Here is an 18,283-nt window from a genome sequence, read left to right as displayed (position 1 = left end):
CTCTGCTTTCTGTAAATGTGCTGAAATGTGTTGTGTGTCTCCTCATTTCCAGATAAGCCCCTAATTCCTCAGTGTGGCTGTGTGCTCTCTGTCGGTCCGAGCTGCCAGCTCTGCATAAATTCAGCTCTGAAATGAAAGGCGTTAAAATGCGTCCGCTGCCCCGAGGTCCAAAATCTCATTACTCTCATATTTTCGTGGCAGTGATTTTGCCTTTATGATGCGACGTGCTGAAAAATGAACATGGCAAGAGCCCAAACTTGGCTGGCTGATGAGGCCTTTAGAGATTCAGGTCCAAAAATGACCGTCCAAACAGAAAGGAGTGCAAATTAAAGAGTAATCAGGTATTAAAGAGCTCATATCTTACATTTCTCTTTTTTATACTCCAATTATAACTTTCATGAAATGTGAGGGAGTGCAGATAAACCCTGTCTATAGGGGGTGAAAAGTGTGCTGTAAAAGCTGCAGGTCTGTACAGTTCTTTACATGTATGCCAAAGATTCTCAGAGTGGAATCAGGGAACTCAAGGGTTAAAGGGACAACCAGGGGTCTGTGATGTTTCCAATATCAGCTTTGACACGACATATTTGACAAGAAGTGGTTGCCTTGGTGTTGGTAAGCACTTCCTATATTATCCCAGCTTGCTGCAATGGGGCTTTTAGGTGGTTGCTATGGTATTCCAGGTGGTGCTAATGCACTGCATGGTGATGTTAAAAGGGTGCACAGCAGTTTTTGGCTGAGCACTTCAGCATTTAGTCCTAGAGAAAAACATCCAACTTTCAGTGGTTGCTATTCGAAAACTGTACAGCCAATCAGAAGCTGCACCGAGTGTTCCCCGTCGTTAGACTGAACAGAGTCAGGAGTGCAGATAACCCCTGCCTCTAGGAAGTGAAAAAATGAGCCGTAAAAGTGGCACATCTGAACAGACCTTTACGTCCATGACACTGGTTCTCTAAGTGGGGTCCAGAGCCCCTTAAGAGTAGGTGATGTACAGCAGGGGGTCTGTGATATTTCCTATAAATCAATATAAACTTGGACACGAGCCTTGGTGCTCTCAACGGTTGCTACGCACAAACTGTACAAACTGTACACACTCAGTTATAAAGGTGCTGCAAAGGTTTCGTCAAATGGTACCATACCAGAACCACTTTCGTTTCCGTGAGTGAGAAGAACCATTACTGTGGCATCGCTGTAAGTTCGATTTTGGCCTAACTATCACCTTAAGCTTCGAGTGTTCTTAAGGAGCTTCTTAAGGAGCCGGAGCTGTTAGTGTCGTTGTTTCAGAGCCGTGAGACCAGTAGCCGACAGCCTGATTTTACCTCAGTCAGCCACTGACAGAGCGGCAACCTCGGGCTCCAGACGCGGCGAGATTATTTTTACGGGTCAACAGCCGACAGACACAACACACACTGCTCCACATAACACACCCGGCAGCTCCAGACACAACTGTCTGACCGCCTCAGGCTGAGTGTGTGTGTGTGATATTGGGCTGGACAGTCCAGCAGACCACATACACCAGCCACCAGAAGTTTAGAGACACCTTTCCTCCTCTTAAAATCTTAACTCTGGCTGATTTACGTGGGTTCCAGTGAAGAAGGAAGAAGCTCTGTTAGCACTGTCACTGATACTGGCTCTGTTTTTATGTTCCTTCTTTCATCTTTATGAATTAATCATGGTTTAAGCTTGGAATGTATAATAATTATATGAATATAATAGTTGTAGTCGCATCACATCGATTCAGTTTAGTCTTAGGCTGTAATGGCAGACACTTTCAGTTTTAGTGAGCCAAAACATTAAGACTACCTGCCTATTATGGTGGTATTATTCTTTCGCGTGCCCCCAAAACATCTGAAGGTGCTGTTCGTGGTATCTGCACAAGACGTTCCAGTAAATCCTGGCTCCTGTAGTCCTGTAAGTTGTGATGTGGAGCCACTGCTAATCAGAGCTGTTTTCTTCTCCACATGAACCACCTTCCTCCATTACTCTGAGCATGAGTGCCTTTTGAAGGCTAGGTGGACAGGGGTCAGCATAGGCACTCTGACCGGTCTGCAGCTATGCAACCCCATACAAAGACACGTTTCTGCTCTCGTAACCATTATTAAAGATTTCTGTTCATGTGCTGCAGTAGAACCTCAGTTGGGTTCCCTCTCTTCATATATATGCATTGATTAAGAAGTGTAGAATTAGAGCTGGTCTGGGGTAAAGGTCTAACCGTGTGTTTCTCTCTCCAGCGCTGGTCATCACCGATGGACCGCAAGATAAGTCCGGCCTGGGAGATGAAGTCGGCAGCGAGGACGATCTGTACAACGAATTCCGCAGCTCGGCCAATCGTTACGGCCACCCCGGGGGAGGCGGAGGGGAGCAGCTGGCCATTAACGAGGTAAGACCCTGACCCATCAGTCTGTATGATTCATTTTTTCGGTTTTAATATTATTAAAACATTCTGAATGATCTACAGTGTTTTCTGGTACTGATGGGACATTTATTAACCCAAAGCATCCATGCAAAAGTGTTTAACAGAATGTGAGGTGCCGTCTAGTGCAGTGTGTTTATATGTGTGTGTGTGTGTGTGTGTGTGTGTGCTCTGGAATCGTCAACTCCATTCAGTGTGATTGTAGACGGGGCCACCTTGTGGCAGATGTGGTTATAGAAACACCTTCGGCAGGTGTCCGCTGTCGGTTCGGTCGTGCTTCACTTTGGGTGATTTATTGCCAGGTCTGTTGGCGTTTTTCCAGAGGCCCGGTTGCTGGCGCACAGTTTCAGCAGAATATCGTATCTAGTCCTCGCCTCCAGCTACGCCGGCCCGCGTTACAGCTGAGCTCGGTGATCAGCGAGGAGGAAACAGCAGGCTGGTCCAGATGTCAGCGCTGGAGTTGTGCAGAGAAAGTTCTGAAATACTGCTTACATTATCAGAGCTTAGTGTGCACAGGGGAACAGAGGCATTTCTGCAGGGAAGGGAAGCATATGCGGCTATTGTTTTGTGAGTGTGTGTGTGTGTGTGTGTGTGTGTGTGTGTGCATGGTAGGCAGATGCAACTGCTGCCTTAAAAGGTATCCTGCTGCCGCTGTAGTTGCAGCAGGTTGAGGTTGACTCTCTCGCTCTAATCCCGTTGGCTCTGCTCGGTGTGCGGGTGATGGTGGTAATCTACCGTCAGACTGAGGAGTTAAAGCTCCTCCTATATAAACCCAGTGTCTGACACTGGGCTGCCATTACTGTGGCACTGAGGACAGGAGGAGAGTTGAGGGGGTGAAGCTTATTCATGAGATAGGAAGGGTTAACCAAACAGTAACCAAGCAGACTAGACCAGGACAACCCATAACAGAACAACTCATAAGTCAGACCAGATTGGACCAAACAGAAAAGAACCAAGCCAGCACAAACCTGACCAGACTGAACCAACCCATACGAAACCAAACAAGACCAGGCTAAGCTAAATTAGAACAGGCTAAGCTAGCCAAGACCAGTCTAGGCCAGACCACGGGGTGCCAAACCAGACTAGCCTTTACCAGATGAAGACAAAATCAGACCAGACCAGACTAAACAAGACCAGACCAGACTAAACCAGATCAGACCAGACCAGACTAAACCAGATCAGAACAAGGTAAAGGAGACCTCACCAAACCAGACCTGACTAAACCAGACCAGACCTGACTAAACAAGGCCAGACCAGACTAAACCAGGCCAGAACAAGGTAAAGGAGACCTCACCAAACCAGACCAGACTAAACCAGACCAGACCAGACTAAACCAGAACATAACAAGGTACAGCATATCTGACCAATACAGATCAGACTAAAAAAGGTAAACTACACCAGATTAAACCAGACCAGAACAAGGAAAAGAAGACCTCACCATACTTGACCAGACTAAACCAGACCAGACTAAACCAGAACAGAACATGGTACAGCATATCTGACCAAAACAGATCAGACTAAACTATACCAGAACAAGGTGAGCAGACCTGAGTAAACCAATCAAGAACACAGTGAAGAAGACCAACCAACTAAACCAGGAGAGGCCAAAACAAACCAGACTAGACCAAACTAGAACAAGCCGAACCAGACTAGACTATATCAGACCACATCAGATCAGACTGACTAACCCCAGCGTGTTAGAGCTCTTTCTGTGAAAACATGGTTAATGCAGAGTTTCTGCAGATAAGAACAAAAACAGGCAGGAATTAAAATCACACCCTAAAATAAAACCAACCGAGACTAAACCACAGCAGAGGATCTGTTCAGTAATGGACAGCTGAGGCAGCCAATCAGAGCAGGAGGACGGGGGAGGATGGAGAGTGTGATTCTGCATCCTCTCCTCCCCCTTCCACCCTCTCTCTCTGCTGCTGAGGCCCAGCCTCCCCTACTCCCGTATCTAGGATACGCTTCACAGCCCTGCGATCTCATTGGCTGACAGAGATACGGGGGAAAAAAAGCAATCCACACACACACACTCTCACACACACACACACACACACACACACACACACACACACACTCACACACACACTGAGCAGTAGGGTGAGGTAGATGGATGGATGATTCTTTCAGAAACAGCAGCGTTCGTCTTCAGGCCTCACGGTGCTCGCTGAGAGAGAGAGAGAGAGAGAGGGGTAGAGAGAGAGGGGTAGAGAGAGAGCTGCAGGGTAATCAGATCAAGGGATTTAGTGAGAGGTACCGAACGAGCGCGAGAGCTGATCTGAGCGACGGAGAGGTTGTGAGAAAGAGAGAAAGGTAGAGCGAGTGAGAGAGAGCGGTGCAACCACTCCTGCTTCTGACATCATCAGGAAGAGAGGAAGAGGAAGAAGAGGAAGAACGAAAGAGGAGGCGGAAGTGAACAGAGAAGTGTGGACGTGGAAGCTGTCTCGCTTTCTCGCTTTGTCTCTCTCTCCTTTTTTTCTCTTCTCCATCCCTCCATCTCCATCTTTCCTCTCGCGCACGTTTCCCCCCCTCCCTCTCTCTTCTTTTTTCCTCTTGTCGTCTATCTCTCTCGCCCTTTTTCCTTCCATTCTCTTCCATTCCCCCCATTCTGCTCATCCTTATACTCGTTCACGTAGCCGAGTGTATCCGGGGCACTCCTCCCTCCCCCGTCGCCGTGTGTGTGTGTGATCATGGCTCGCGGGCTGCAGCGCTCCACTCTGAGTGATTTCCTGCTGCGCTGTAACCTCAGCCCCGAGGCCCAGAAGGTGGTGGTGTTCTTCATCATGATGCTCCTCATCATCATCAACGTGGTGCTTATGTTCCTGCTCGCCTTTCAGTAACCACAGAGAGAGAGAGAGAGAGAGAGAGAGAGAGAAAAGGAGAGAGAGAGCGAGAGAGAGAGGGAGGGAGGGAGGGAGGGAACGAGAGAGTGAGGGAAAGTTATTCCCTCGCTCACTCTGCGTGGATGGGTGTGCAGAATGCAGCCGGTGCACTGCAGGTAATCTGTCTAACTGTCTGCCTGTCTCTCTGTCTATCTATATATCTGTCTGTCTCTCTGTCTGTCGGTCCATTGGTCTGTCTATGTATCCATCTGTATATTTGCTAATTGATATATATATATAATATGCTCTATTTTATATATTAAATAGCATGATTATATATATATATATATATATATATATATGTGTGTGTGTGTGTGTGTGTCTTCACTGTTTTTCACTTTTAGACATACTTGCATTTTGGTATTTTTATTTTGTATATATATATATGTATAGAAATGCAGTGTGTGTGTGTGTGTGTGTGTGTGTAATAGGAATTCGTGAGCATTTTGCAGAACTGAGGTGATGCTGCTGACTCTGTATTCTTCACTGAAATAGACAAAAGGTTTCAGTTCGGTTGTGTTTAGGATGAGGTTTGTCAGCATTGCTCAGCTATAATATTACATGAATCAGTGTGTGTGTGTGTGTGTGTGTGTGTGTGTGTGAGAGTGAGTGTGTGTGTGTGTGTGTGTGTGTGTGTGTGTGTGTGTGTGTCAGTGAAGCAGGTGTAATACGCTGAAGCAGAGATGTTAATTATTCACCAGGCTGTAGTAGGTGCTGTAGTAAAGGCTGGGTCAGTCTGGGTCTACACTGAGACTCATTCAGAAGGTCAATGGTTCAGGTGTGTGACAGAAGGTCAGGGGTTCAGGTGTGTGACAGGAGGTCAGGGGTTCAGGTGTGTGACAGAAGGTCATGGGTTCATGTGTGTGACAAGAGGTCAGGGGTTCAGGTGTGTGACAGGAGGTCAGGGGTTCAGGTGTGTGACAGAAGGTCAGGGGTTCAGGTGTTCTACACTTTTATTATTTTATATTTTATACTGGAGCTCCAGTTAGAGCAGGTGAGCAGCTTTCTGTTCCAAAAAGCTCATTTCTGCAGCAGCCTCACTCTCTGTTCCCGCTACTGCACCTTTAAGAGTGCTGTATGTTAATGAGCTGCCTTATATTACAGGAAGCAGCCCTGAAACACCTGTTCTATTACTCCAGTGTGCACAGGTGGAGTTAACCTTCTTTAGGCTGAAAGGGTGGAGATAACCTGCTGTAGTCTGAATGGGTGGAGTTAACCTGCTTTGGCCTGAAAGGGTGGAGGTAACCGACTTTGGGCTGAAAGGGTGGAGTTACCCTGCTTTGGTCTGAAAGGGTGGAGGGATTTAGAAGGAGTGCTTTGTCGCCTGACTGCTTGGACTGGGGAACATCAGACACCCCTGTTTCCTGGTCTGATCTCTGTAACAGTGGGCGTAATCAGACCTGCTCCACAGTAACAGGAGAGGTGAACAGGAGAGGCTGCACTACAGCTGTGCTTCCTCAGCTCTGCGTTCGGTAGCAGGATCAACAGCAGGCCCTGAACAGGGGGAACGTGGGAATGTATGTGGGTGCGTTGCTAGGCATCTGTTGCCATGGCGACACAGAAAAAAAGCCTGTTGGTTTGGACTGTGTTTGTTTCTAAGTGTGTAGCGTAGAGAGCCTGTGATACAAGTGTATTGGGTTTTATTACGTTTCATATTTATTATTATTATTATTATTATTAATAATAATAATAATAATAATAATAGTAATAATAGCAGTTAAGACAGTAGGTGCTGGGGTCAGTCTGCTACACTGAGAGTCATACATGAAAGTCAGCTTAAATTCATAAATTCATTTTTTCATTATATTTGACCATTTTGGTAGATGGTCCTAGAGCTCCACCTTTACCACTGTGTCCAAAACAGTCATAATTGATTTTTACACCTGCCTCTCCTTATCCCTCACAATTACTCACAAGTCTGCTGTGCCTTTAACAGTGATAATATACAAATGAGCTCTGCTCTAATTGGCTGCCCTGCATTGGACAGTACTCAGATTGGACTAAAATATCCTGTGTCAGTGTCATATCAATATCAGTGTCAGCTGATGTTCTGTATAATACAGTGATTAGGATAATCATCATCACCACTGCTCTAATAAAACGTTGATGTTATGGTATCACATATGAAATTATTAAGTGAACAAAAAGGAGTTACAGGTTTTTCTCAGTCGCTTTGGTGCATTTCTCAGATCAGATCAGGTCTGACTTTTCTATATGGTAGTGACATGGTCAGTCATAACAGTGAACCCTGTCCAATCTCCTGCAGTCAGTCTCCCACATTCATGCACATACAGTACTGTGTTGAAACTGATTTATACCACGCAGTAAAAGTGCAGCCTTGCGCTTTTTCATTTGTCATTTGTTCATTTGTTTAGCCGTTTTCAACCAAGCCCACATCAAGACAATTTACAATTTACCCCTGTTTCTGTAAATGTTGAGGTCTTGTGGGTACGATTGCTGACAGCCTTTTACAGAAGAGGTTATATTATTTCCGCTCAGCTCTGATGACGTCGTTCTTTTCTATAGGGTTGATATCCAGACTCTGACCAGCCCAAACCATCAGTATCATCATATCTTTGCATAACTTGCCTGGGAGTGTATACTGATATATTGAATATTAGGCTAAGCATTTTGACTATCTTGTTCATAATCAGAGACACTAGAATTCCTCATTCAGACGACACTGACTGATGTTCACTGGTGTAAATACTGTAATCCACTCTGTGGAGCTAGTTGTACGAATTGCGTGGAGAAACACTCACTGTTGTGCAAATGTTCATGATGATTAGAGAAGTTCACCAACTCCAAATCTGTGTTAGATTCGGGTAGCCCTCACCTCCTGCCTTGAAGTAGCTTTACACACTCAGCGTTCTTTTAGCGGCTTCATGAGGAGAACAGCTGGGACGCTCGTCTCACTCCTCAGACATGGTGTTTTCACATTTATGATTTTCGTCTGGAAATAAATTCACACCGCGACTCTGTTTGTGCACTCCTGTTGAAGTCCTCTACAAACGTAACAGAACGTACATATTTTCACATTTTAGACACAATTTCTGTTTATTTAGGGAAATGAGCGAAGGCTGAACTGTGTGCGTCTCACTTCTCCAGTCTGTTAAAGTGGGTAAATAAACAGTATCTGTGTAGTAAAATGTACAGCAGAGTGTTTCTCTGTAGCGGAGGTTTAAATTCACACCTACATCAACTGTTTGACCAGGGGTGCACAAACTTTTGAACACTTCATTAAATCAGGATCAGAGTTGTGTGACTATTGTGTGGTAGGACAGGCTGATGATGTTTCATTTCAGATGCTGTGTGTGTGTGTGTATGTGTGTGTGTGTGTGTGTGTGTGTGTGTGTGTGTGTGTGTGTGTGTGTGTTTATATCCCAGCTCTGAGTGTGTGGTGGTGTTGTGGAGAGCTGCTGACACTGCCTTCAGTTCACTCAATCCCTAAAATAGCCAGTGGTGCAATACTCCCCTCTCTTTCATTTCACTCTCTTATTACGCAAAACCCGAAATGCAAGTAACCATAACAGAGAGGAAAGAAGGGCTTTGGGACTTTTAGAACAATGTACAGTGGTGGGTTTGCTGTAGAGGTCTGCAGCTCGGCCAGAGCCCAACTAGGACCAACAGAATATCCGGGTTTGGGACATTTGGGCACGTTTCCATAGAAGTGATCCAAACATCCGACTGAACCGAACTCTTCGGCCTGATTGTGACTGAGCTCATGTGCTTTCATTAGATTTTTCATTTGATGTACGGTATCTGCATAGCAACCATTTTGGTGTTTAATTAAATTGAATAAAATTAAACACTAGCAACACCCTAGCAACCACCTTGGATACCAAAGTAAAATGGTTATGGTTATGGCGCCCACATAGCAACACCTCAGCAGCAATTACAGATGACGTAATGGTTGCTAGGGTGTTGCTATGTGGATTCATCACCCTAGCAACCATCACAGATGACAACCACTTAGTAGTTTCCTAGCAGTCAAGTGGGATAACATAGCATAGTGGGGTGGCATAGCAGTTAGTAATTAAGGCCGAGCGTGGGCTAGAGGGGTATAAAGCCCCTAAAGCTGATGGAGCTCCATCCAGTACTTTTGGTACAATCCTCCTCACAGCAATGTTCCAGTATCCAGTGTAAAGCCTTATCAGAGGAGTAGAGGCTGTTACAGCTGTACAGAGGGACGAACTCCCAGCTAATAGCCTTGATTTGACTGCTGGAGGAGAAGCTGCCCACATGTCAAGTGTTCCTTTCCATTAACCCTGCTAAAGTGCTTAATCCTCACTGCTTCCTCTCCCTCTGGTGTTTCTGCAGCTGATCAGCGATGGAAGTGTGTGTGCGGAGGCGCTGTGGGACCACGTCACCATGGATGACCAGGAGCTGGGCTTCAAGGCCGGCGATGTCATCGAAGTAGTGGACGCCACCAATAAGGAGTGGTGGTGGGGCCGGGTGCTAGACAGCGAGGGCTGGTTCCCCGCCAGCTTCGTCCGGGTAAGAGCAAACTGGGTATTAGGTTCCACTGATTCCTCCGATTCATCCAAAATCAGCTAAGCCATGATGCTCTTACATACCTGAATCAGCCAAAACATTATTACCAGATGCTGTGGTAGCAGTGCTGCATATGGGGGTCTGGGGTTTTAGTAGTCGACGTGTTTTATGTGGAGCAGCGTGAAGAGCTGAGACACTTTGACGAGGGTCAGGTCATTATGTCCAGAAGACTGGACCGTCAGAGTGTCTCCCAAACAGCTCCTGGTCAGCAGTGGTGAGTACCTACTAACAGTGGTCCGAGGAGGAACGAGACCGAATATGTTTAATGATGGTAACGGGAGGAGGAGCGTGTCGCAGGACACAGTGCAGCGCCCCCTGCTGTGTATAGAGCTGCGTAACTGCTGCAGAGTGCTCATGCTGACCCCTGTCTATGGAGCATGCATAGGACCTGAGGGCATCGAAACTGGGCATGACCTTGGAGTGATGGAAGAAGGAGGTCTGATCTGAGGAGTCCTGTTTCCTTCACCTTCATGTGGTGGCGGGGTGTGTGTGTGGGCTCCGTGTGCTGATCTGAGGGAGGCACTGGAACTAAAGGTCCGATCTGCAGCGGCTCCACCTCACAACTTACAGAACTAAAAGCCAAAATCTGCTGGAACGCCCTAGATACCAAAAGAGGGGTGTAGAGGGAGCTGTTTTGGTGGCACAAGGAGGAACTGGTCTTAATGTTTTGGCTCATCAGTGTGTTTCTAAGAATGCAGCATGTTTTGGAAACTGGTCTGTCAGGAAAAGGGTGGATGTGCGGTACCTGTTAATGTTTCTGTTGTCGGCAGTTACGAGTGAACCAGGATGAGCCGATGGACGATTATCTGGCGCAGCTGGAAGGAGCTCCAGAGGGGGGCGCTGGTGTGTGCCGCTCGCTGGGACCCGGCCTACCCTGCAAAGAGCAGATGAGGGCCAACGTCATCAACGAGATCATGAGCACAGAGAGGGATTACATCAAACACCTGAAGGACATCTGTGAGGTCAGTGCAGTGCCATTCACGTCCCCTGTCCTGCACGCTTCAGTGCCCAACACACCCAGTTCAGATCAGTCCAGTCAAAGCAGAACGAGCTAGAAACCATTAAGGAACGTTTGTCCTTTTCTTCTTCAGTCAAATCCAGTGTTATTTACTTTGTCTTCCTCCATGACTTTCAGGGCTATATCAAACAGTGCCGCAAGCGGACCGACATGTTCAACGAGGAGCAGCTGAGAACCATCTTCGGAAACATCGACGAGCTCTACCGCTTTCAGAAGAAGTTTCTGAAAGCCCTGGAGAGGAAATTCAACAAGGAGCAGCCGCACCTCAGCGAGATCGGCTCCTGCTTCCTAGAGAACGTAAGATGTCTCTGCATGTCTAGCTGTGTCTGTGTCTGTTTGTCTGCATCAAACTAGCTACACTAAAAGGACAAAAGTTTTGGGACACCTCATGCATTGTCAAATCAAGGGTTTTCAAAAGAGTTTCTCCTGCTTTTGTGAAGAAGGCTTTCTACTAGATTTTGGAGGAGGATTGCATTCAGTGAAAAGAGCATTAGTAAAGTCAGGATGTTGGATGATCAAAAGTACTGGATGGAGCTCCACCATCATTCCAGAGAACACAGTTCTTCCACTGATTTCCACTTTATACCCCTCTAGCCCACACCTGGCTTTAGGCAGCATGGTGCCATTAGGGTCATGATGTTGATCTGCTCCAGAGAGTCCTATTCCATTGGCAGTACTTCTTCTCTACAGGGACTAGACAACATATATATGTGTGTGTGCATTTGCACATCTGTGTCAGCAAAGGGTACAACTTTAAATAGCTGAATGCATTCATTAGAAGAGCTGTCCACAAACATTTGGACATGTACTGTATTTATCTGTCTGTCTATCTAAGTACTGTCTTTCTGTAGTACTGTAGTACTGACTGTGTGTCTGTATGTAGTTGTCTGTCTCTCTAGCTATCGGTCTGTCTGTTTGTCTGTGTGACCTGTTGCCTTCTGTCCACATGTTCTTCCTGACTGACCCTCCATCACTTTTTTATCCGTCCAGCAAACAGATTTCCAGATCTACTCAGAATATTGCAACAACCACCCCAATGCCTGCGTGCAGCTCTCCAAACTGATGAAGATAAAGAAATACGTCTTTTTCTTCGAGGCCTGTCGTCTCCTCCAGAAGATGATCGACATCTCACTGGACGGCTTTCTCCTCACGCCTGTCCAGAAGATCTGTAAATACCCTCTGCAGCTGGCAGAGCTGCTAAAGTACACCAACCCCCAGCACAGGTACACAAAAACACTGTGTTCATAACACATCCATAAGCTGATGATAACACACAGGAACCGTTTTAGGCGTTCCTCTGCCGTTTAAGTATTTGTGTATTAATTAAAACCATGATCTAACTAAAACAGCAGCAGTAGATCAGTGAGTTCTGACATAAGGGAAGAAATATAGCCTGTCATTTTTACACAAGCTGGTCGATCTGTGTGCAGTGACAGGGGTATGATGTGTTCATTTCTCCTTCATCATTCAGAGACTACAAAGATGTGGAAGCTGCTTTAAACGCTATGAAGAACGTGGCCCGGCTGATCAACGAGAGAAAGCGCCGTCTGGAGAACATCGACAAGATTGCCCACTGGCAGAGCTCCATAGAGGACTGGGAGGTACAGTGCATGACTGGTTTTGAGGTGTTTGTGTGTATTTGTGAAATGTTTTATTTCTGGAAGCTCTGGGGAGAAGTCTCAGGCATCTGAGGAAATTATCAGTGAAGCTGTTTATCTGGGCAGTAAGATTCCCAGTGCTCATTCAGCCCCAAGTTTCTCTAATCAGTCCCTCAGTAAAGCAGGTGAGCTGCTGGTGGAACTGAACTGAAATCCATACAGTGTCTGAAGATCAGCATCCATCCTTTGCTCTTCTAACCAGCATCTCAGTACCTTTACTGACCAGCAGCTCATTCTGACCCACTGACCGCTGATGTTATGTTTATTTGTGTTTATTCAGATGTTATATAGAGTTTAGAAGAAGGTCATTAGTATAACTGCAGTTTCAGCTTTGAGGCTCAGTCTCTGTGGTCGTGTTCCTCTGCAGGGTGAAGATGTCCTCAGCAGGAGTTCTGACCTGATCTTCTCAGGAGACCTCACCAAGATCTCTCAGCCTCAGGCTAAAGGCCAGCAGCGCATGTTCTTCCTCTTTGATCATCAGCTGGTCTTCTGCAAAAAGGTCAGTACCCGGTCTAGTACAGTTTTACACAGAGCGACAAGTGGACCTGAGCTTGTCACCCCTCATGCTCCTTGCTCTACTGTTTAAGAAAACCCACTAGTGAAAGCTGGATTTGAGGGCTGGATTTGTCCTGGATCCTCTGTAAAGCTGGATTGCTTGTAATCATCGTGATATGTGTGATATTATAGTGTCAAAAGCTTGATCTGAAAAGGGAAATGTTCCAGATAGTGTCTAAAATGCGTGCTTGGTTCTCTATTAGAGCTGTTGTTCCTCATTCAGCCTGTTGTTTCCATCTCTGTTTGAAATCCAGGATCTCTTGCGGCGGGACATTTTGTACTACAAGGGTCGTCTGGACATGGACGAGATGGAGGTGGTTGACATGGAGGATGGTAAAGATAAAGATCTGAATGTGAGCGTGAAGAACGCAGTGAAGCTGATCTGTCCGGGCAGAGAGGAGGTTCATCTGCTCTGTGCCAAAAAACCTGAGCTGAAGCAGCGCTGGCTACGAGCCTTCAGGGACGAGAGAGAGCAGGTCCAGCATGACCTGGAGACGGGTGAGTTTGACCATGTCACATAATCACGTCATCAACATTATCTAGCATTATAGATTAGCCCCCTACGCTTCCTGTAGTGTATTACAGTCTGTCAGAATGAGCGTGTGGATCATATGACCATTATAGAGCATTATAGAGCGCCCCCTACGCTTCCTGTAGTGTATTACAGTCTGTCAGAATGAGCGTGTGGATCATATGAACATTATAGAGCATTATAGAGCACCCCCTATGCTTCCTGTAGTGTATTACAGTCTGTCAGAATGAGCGTGTGGATCATATGACCATTATAGAGCATTATAGAGCGCCCCCTACGCTTCCTGTAGTGTATTACAGTCTGTCAGAATGAGCGTGTGGATCATATGAGCATTATAGAGCATTATAGAGCGCCCCCTACGCTTCCTGTAGTGTATTACAGTCTGTCAGAATGAGCGTGTGGATCATATGAGCATTATAGAGCATTATAGAGCGCCCCCTACGCTTCCTGTAGTGTATTACAGTCTGTCAGAATGAGCGTGTGAATCATATGATCATTATAGAGCGCCCCCTACGCTTCCTGTAGTGTATTACAGTCTGTCAGAATGAGCGTGTGGATCATATGATCATTATAGAGCATTATAGAGCGCCCCCTATGCTTCCTGTAGTGTATTACAGTCTGTCAGAATGAGCGTGTGGATCGTATGAACATTATAGAGCATTATAGAGCACCCCCTACGCTTCCTGTAGTGTATTACAGTCTGTCAGAATGAGCGTGTGGTTCATATGAACATTATAGAGCATTATAGAGTGGTATATTATAAAGTGGTAGACAGTCTTGCTATGGGAAAAAAAAGAGCATGCTTTACTGGAACCAGTTTAACTACATAAAATATATCCCAGATCAATCATTCTAATCATTAAGTGCTATGAATAGAATGATAATCCAAATCTTCATTTTTGGATTATTTGTCCTGCTTTGTTGCCCTTTTTACATAATTCATCATTTATTTTCTCTTATCTCACAGGATTTTCCATCACAGAAGTGCAGAAGAAGCAGGCCATGCAGAACGCATCCAAAAGCCATCCTGCTGGGAAACCCAAAGGTGATTATCAGAGAACCTTTCTCACTCAGTGGTTCCATTAAAAGATCTAGTTATGTTATACATATAGTTGGCACACACTTTCCCACCAGTTTACATAATGGGTTATATTTGTCTCTGTCCCTGTTAACACCTTCTCCCTCACCTGCCTCAGCCCTGCAGCACCTGCTGGCACTCAAAGCTCCTCCTCTTCTCCGCTCAAAGAGCTCCAAGTGCCTGCATTTCCCAGAATCCCCAGCCAGGGCACCCCTAGTCTCTCCTCTCCTGCCTGATGTTCCGCGATTCAGTCTGGGCTGGGGTGTTAGAGCGCCCCCTGGGGTCCTGCGCAGGGCTTTTTCCTGGGTGTCCTCTCAGAGCAGAGAGCTGCAGTAGAGTAGGGTAACTCCACTGAGTGTGATGGTGTTGGTGTACACTGCCTGCCAGACGTTGAGGGGGACCTTGCCTTCTGAATGAGCACATAAGGCAGCTGTGTGCTGATGTTGTTTAGCCTCAACGCTCAGCTAGTTCATCAACACTAACGATAATGAACAAATCTCCCTTAATATAAAAACAAATCAGTGAGCCAAAACATTATAACCACCTGTCTAATGTGTTCTGTCTACAAGACCTGTGCATGTGGCCTTGTGATCTCCACCAAAATTTTAAGTCCATTACATGCTTTCTGAAGGTGGACGGGGGTCTGCATGGGTTCTCTGAAGCTACGCAGCTCTACATGCAGCAGGGGGCGCTGCACTGTGTGTTGTGCTGCAGTAGCCCGACATTTTGGTCTACTTGCCTTTGCCACAAGTGACTTAATTGGGCTGCATTTGGCCCAGAGTCATCTCTGCTGTCTGGGTTTACGCAGCTGTCAGAGAAAACGATCCTTTGTAGTAAAGACGTTGGGCAGGCAGTGTACACACTGAGTTCTACCTAACAGTTACTGAAATCCTCCATGTGTCTGAATTCACTCACTCTCTGACTCTCTGTCCATCCATTACAGCCGCTCGGGTCACACGTACAATCCATCTCTCGCTGCCGGGAACAGATAACCCTCACAGTCCTCGTTTAGCGTTTCTAATACTAACCTCGATCACTCGATTCCTCCTTCACTGAAGGCGTTCGGTGGTAAACTCTGACTCACCGCGCTAAAACCCTCCATCTCCACAGTGTCTCTAAACTCAGCGTTTCTGCTAACGTGCCTCCTGTTCTCACTGCTAAAGCGATAGTTCAGCAAAAAGCCCAGTGTACTAAGTTTCTCCCTCTTACCCCAAATGTAGTCCATCAGCCAGGACGGTTGGCACTTCTTCAGTTTTACCCTGAAGCTTCAAGGCTAATACAAGTTAAAGAACTTTAAAAGTGGGGTTCTGTATAGAACCACAATAGTTAAATAGGGGGGCTTCGAGGGGTCTTTAGTAAAGGCAATGCTTCTGTACAGATCTCCACCCTTTAAAGGATTCTGTAATACTGCATAGAACCACATCCTTAAAAAGTGGTTCTTTTAGGGTTCTTTAGGAACAGCAATGAGTCTGTTTAGACTGTACAGCCTTGGAAAGGTTTTTCAGTGGTTCTGTAAGAAAAGGGTGGTTCTTTAGAGATACTTTAGTAAAGACTGTGGTTCTAACACATAGAACTCCATTATTTTATGATTTGAAGAACCCTTATATTTTTGCTTGGTGTGCATAACAACCCAAAGAACCATTTGAACCATTTGCATAACTGGTTCTTTTACTGGTTAAATGGTTCTTCCTTACATTTTAAGAAAAAGGTTCTTTGACTTGTAGTAACAGAGAACCCTTTTTGATGTTGTATAGAAACATTTCCAAAGGGTTCTTTAAAGAGTCATCATAGTGAAGACCATTGAACCACATGTATGATATATGATGGAGGATGTCTGGTGCACGGTTCTTTAAAGAACCGTTGTTTTTAGTGGATCTTTGTAGCACCAAAAGTTCCACTGTTGGTTTTCTTTGTCTGAGAAGAAAAGGCCAAACTGTAGCAGCATCTCAAATGATGAAAAGCTACAGTCTTAATCATAAAAATGTTTTTGACAATAGTGGAACCGTTTTTTAGTACGATATAGAACCATTTTGTAAAGTATTTAAAGTACTAATTTAATGTGAAGAACCTTTTAACAAAGTAAAGAGCCGTTTTTTGCAGTTTAGCATCCTAATGCTTATTTTAGTTGTCAGTGGTCTGTACAGAACGGATGCATTTCCTGAAGAACCCCTGAAGGACCCTTTTTTAAGCTCTGTGCTCCGAGCTCCGTGACTGTGTTTATTTACGTTAGCCCTGGAGCTCCAGAGCAGGACACAGAAGCAGGCAGATCTTCGGCTGATTGAATACGTTTGGAGCAAGGTTTGATTTTTTTTGCCAAACTGTCGCTTTAAAGATGTGGTCACATGACCTCCTAATACCCTGGTGTTTGTCTCCCCAGCTGTGACGAGGCCCTATTACGACTTACTGCTGCGCCAGAAACACCCGGCGCTGCCCGCCTCGCTGCCCCAGCAGCAGGTCATCATGCTGGCCGAGCCCAAACGCAAAACCTCCAACTTCTGGCACAACATCGGACGCTTGACGCCTTTCAAAAAATGAGGGATCCCGCTCCGCCCCTCCTCCCCCATCCACCAGAGACTCGAGCGTGTGCCTAAATTTGTGTTTTTATCCTCTTTCGTTAAATATAACCGTTTGTTTTTCTTTTGTTTTTCAATCGAGAAAGCACTTTATGGGTTGATTACAACACAATCACGGCGCGGCTCCTGGACCGACTGGTACAGGGCCGGATCTGCAGCAGCGGTGCTCGGACAGAGGTTTCTTCTGCTTGACCGTTGCAGCTCAAACGGCTAGAACTGCACTTAAACGGCACCAACCTGCGAGTCGTCATGCTTCGGGGCTTTTCTGGAAAACACAAGACAAAACAGAAAAAACACCTCCGTCGTACGTCATTTTTTATTTTCGTATTTATTTTCAGTGTTCCAGCTCTGCAGCTCTCCACGGTGCCCAGCAAACTCTGCATTTTTGTATGTAATTTAATACTGCGTGTGTCTGCGTCTGCAACAGCGTTTTTAAGGTTCTGCACAGGATTCTCCAGCCGGCAGCAGAAGCAGAAGCAGCCTGCGTTCAACAGGTTTCCTTCATTACTGTATTTTCCTCCTTACTCCTGAATCTGTCAGGTGAATCTGCTGATTTCCATGTTGGTTCATGTTCCCCAGTATTTCCTTGTAAAGGCTCCGAATCACATTTAAGCAACACACTCTTCCGTCTTGGTGGTTTCAAATGAGTGCACCCATAGTTCCACTCGTTTGGCCCTCCTGCCTACTAACCTCCTCTGTACTGATCTTCTCTTCTGAAGTGCCACTCCGACATCGTGACAGGGGTTGCATGAATTGCTGTGAAACTTGACATTACTGGACATTTTCAACCCAAACGGAACGTCCGACTCCTCGGTCACTCTGATAGCTAACTGTAAAACTAAATAAAAGTATGTTTGAGAGATCGGGTCAGACACGTTTTACTCCATCAGCGGGTTTCTGTTTCTCCACCAGTCTCCTGTGAGGCTCACTGAAGTGCTCACCATCACCTGGTCCAGTCTATGAGGCTGCAGAGCTGCAGTATTGACTTTAGCTAGAGGGGATAAGAGAGGTCATGTAGAC

At 45.9% G+C, this 18,283-nt stretch overlaps 1 protein-coding gene across 6 annotated transcripts in view; it reads left to right on the top strand.

Annotated features, from left to right (window-relative positions):
* Window positions 1-18,123, top strand: part of arhgef4 (Rho guanine nucleotide exchange factor (GEF) 4) — a 64,602-nt gene extending 46,479 nt beyond the window's left edge. For 3 of the 6 annotated variants that reach the window (XM_072668856.1, XM_072668853.1, XM_072668858.1), the window contains 11 exons: window positions 2,229-2,377; window positions 9,616-9,792; window positions 10,620-10,811; window positions 10,985-11,164; window positions 11,858-12,090; window positions 12,339-12,468; window positions 12,893-13,024; window positions 13,335-13,578; window positions 14,580-14,657; window positions 14,809-15,032; window positions 17,068-17,149. In XM_072668856.1, coding sequence (XP_072524957.1) covers window positions 2,229-2,377; window positions 9,616-9,792; window positions 10,620-10,811; window positions 10,985-11,164; window positions 11,858-12,090; window positions 12,339-12,468; window positions 12,893-13,024; window positions 13,335-13,578; window positions 14,580-14,657; window positions 14,809-15,026 — 1,733 coding nt within the window. In that variant the 3' untranslated portion in view covers window positions 15,027-15,032; window positions 17,068-17,149. Of the gene's footprint in view, window positions 1-2,228; window positions 2,378-4,481; window positions 5,412-9,615; window positions 9,793-10,619; window positions 10,812-10,984; window positions 11,165-11,857; window positions 12,091-12,338; window positions 12,469-12,892; window positions 13,025-13,334; window positions 13,579-14,579; window positions 14,658-14,808; window positions 15,033-17,067 lie in introns of those variants that run through there. The other 3 variants (XM_072668854.1, XM_072668859.1, XM_072668855.1) reach the window with 3 other exon arrangements.
* The last annotated feature ends 160 nt before the right edge of the window (window positions 18,124-18,283 follow it).

Source organism: Salminus brasiliensis, chromosome 23, assembly GCF_030463535.1.
Source record: "Salminus brasiliensis chromosome 23, fSalBra1.hap2, whole genome shotgun sequence".
NCBI lineage: Eukaryota > Metazoa > Chordata > Actinopteri > Characiformes > Bryconidae > Salminus > Salminus brasiliensis.
Note: the sequence above shows the minus strand (reverse complement) of the source record. Positions and strands in the feature narration are given on the sequence as shown.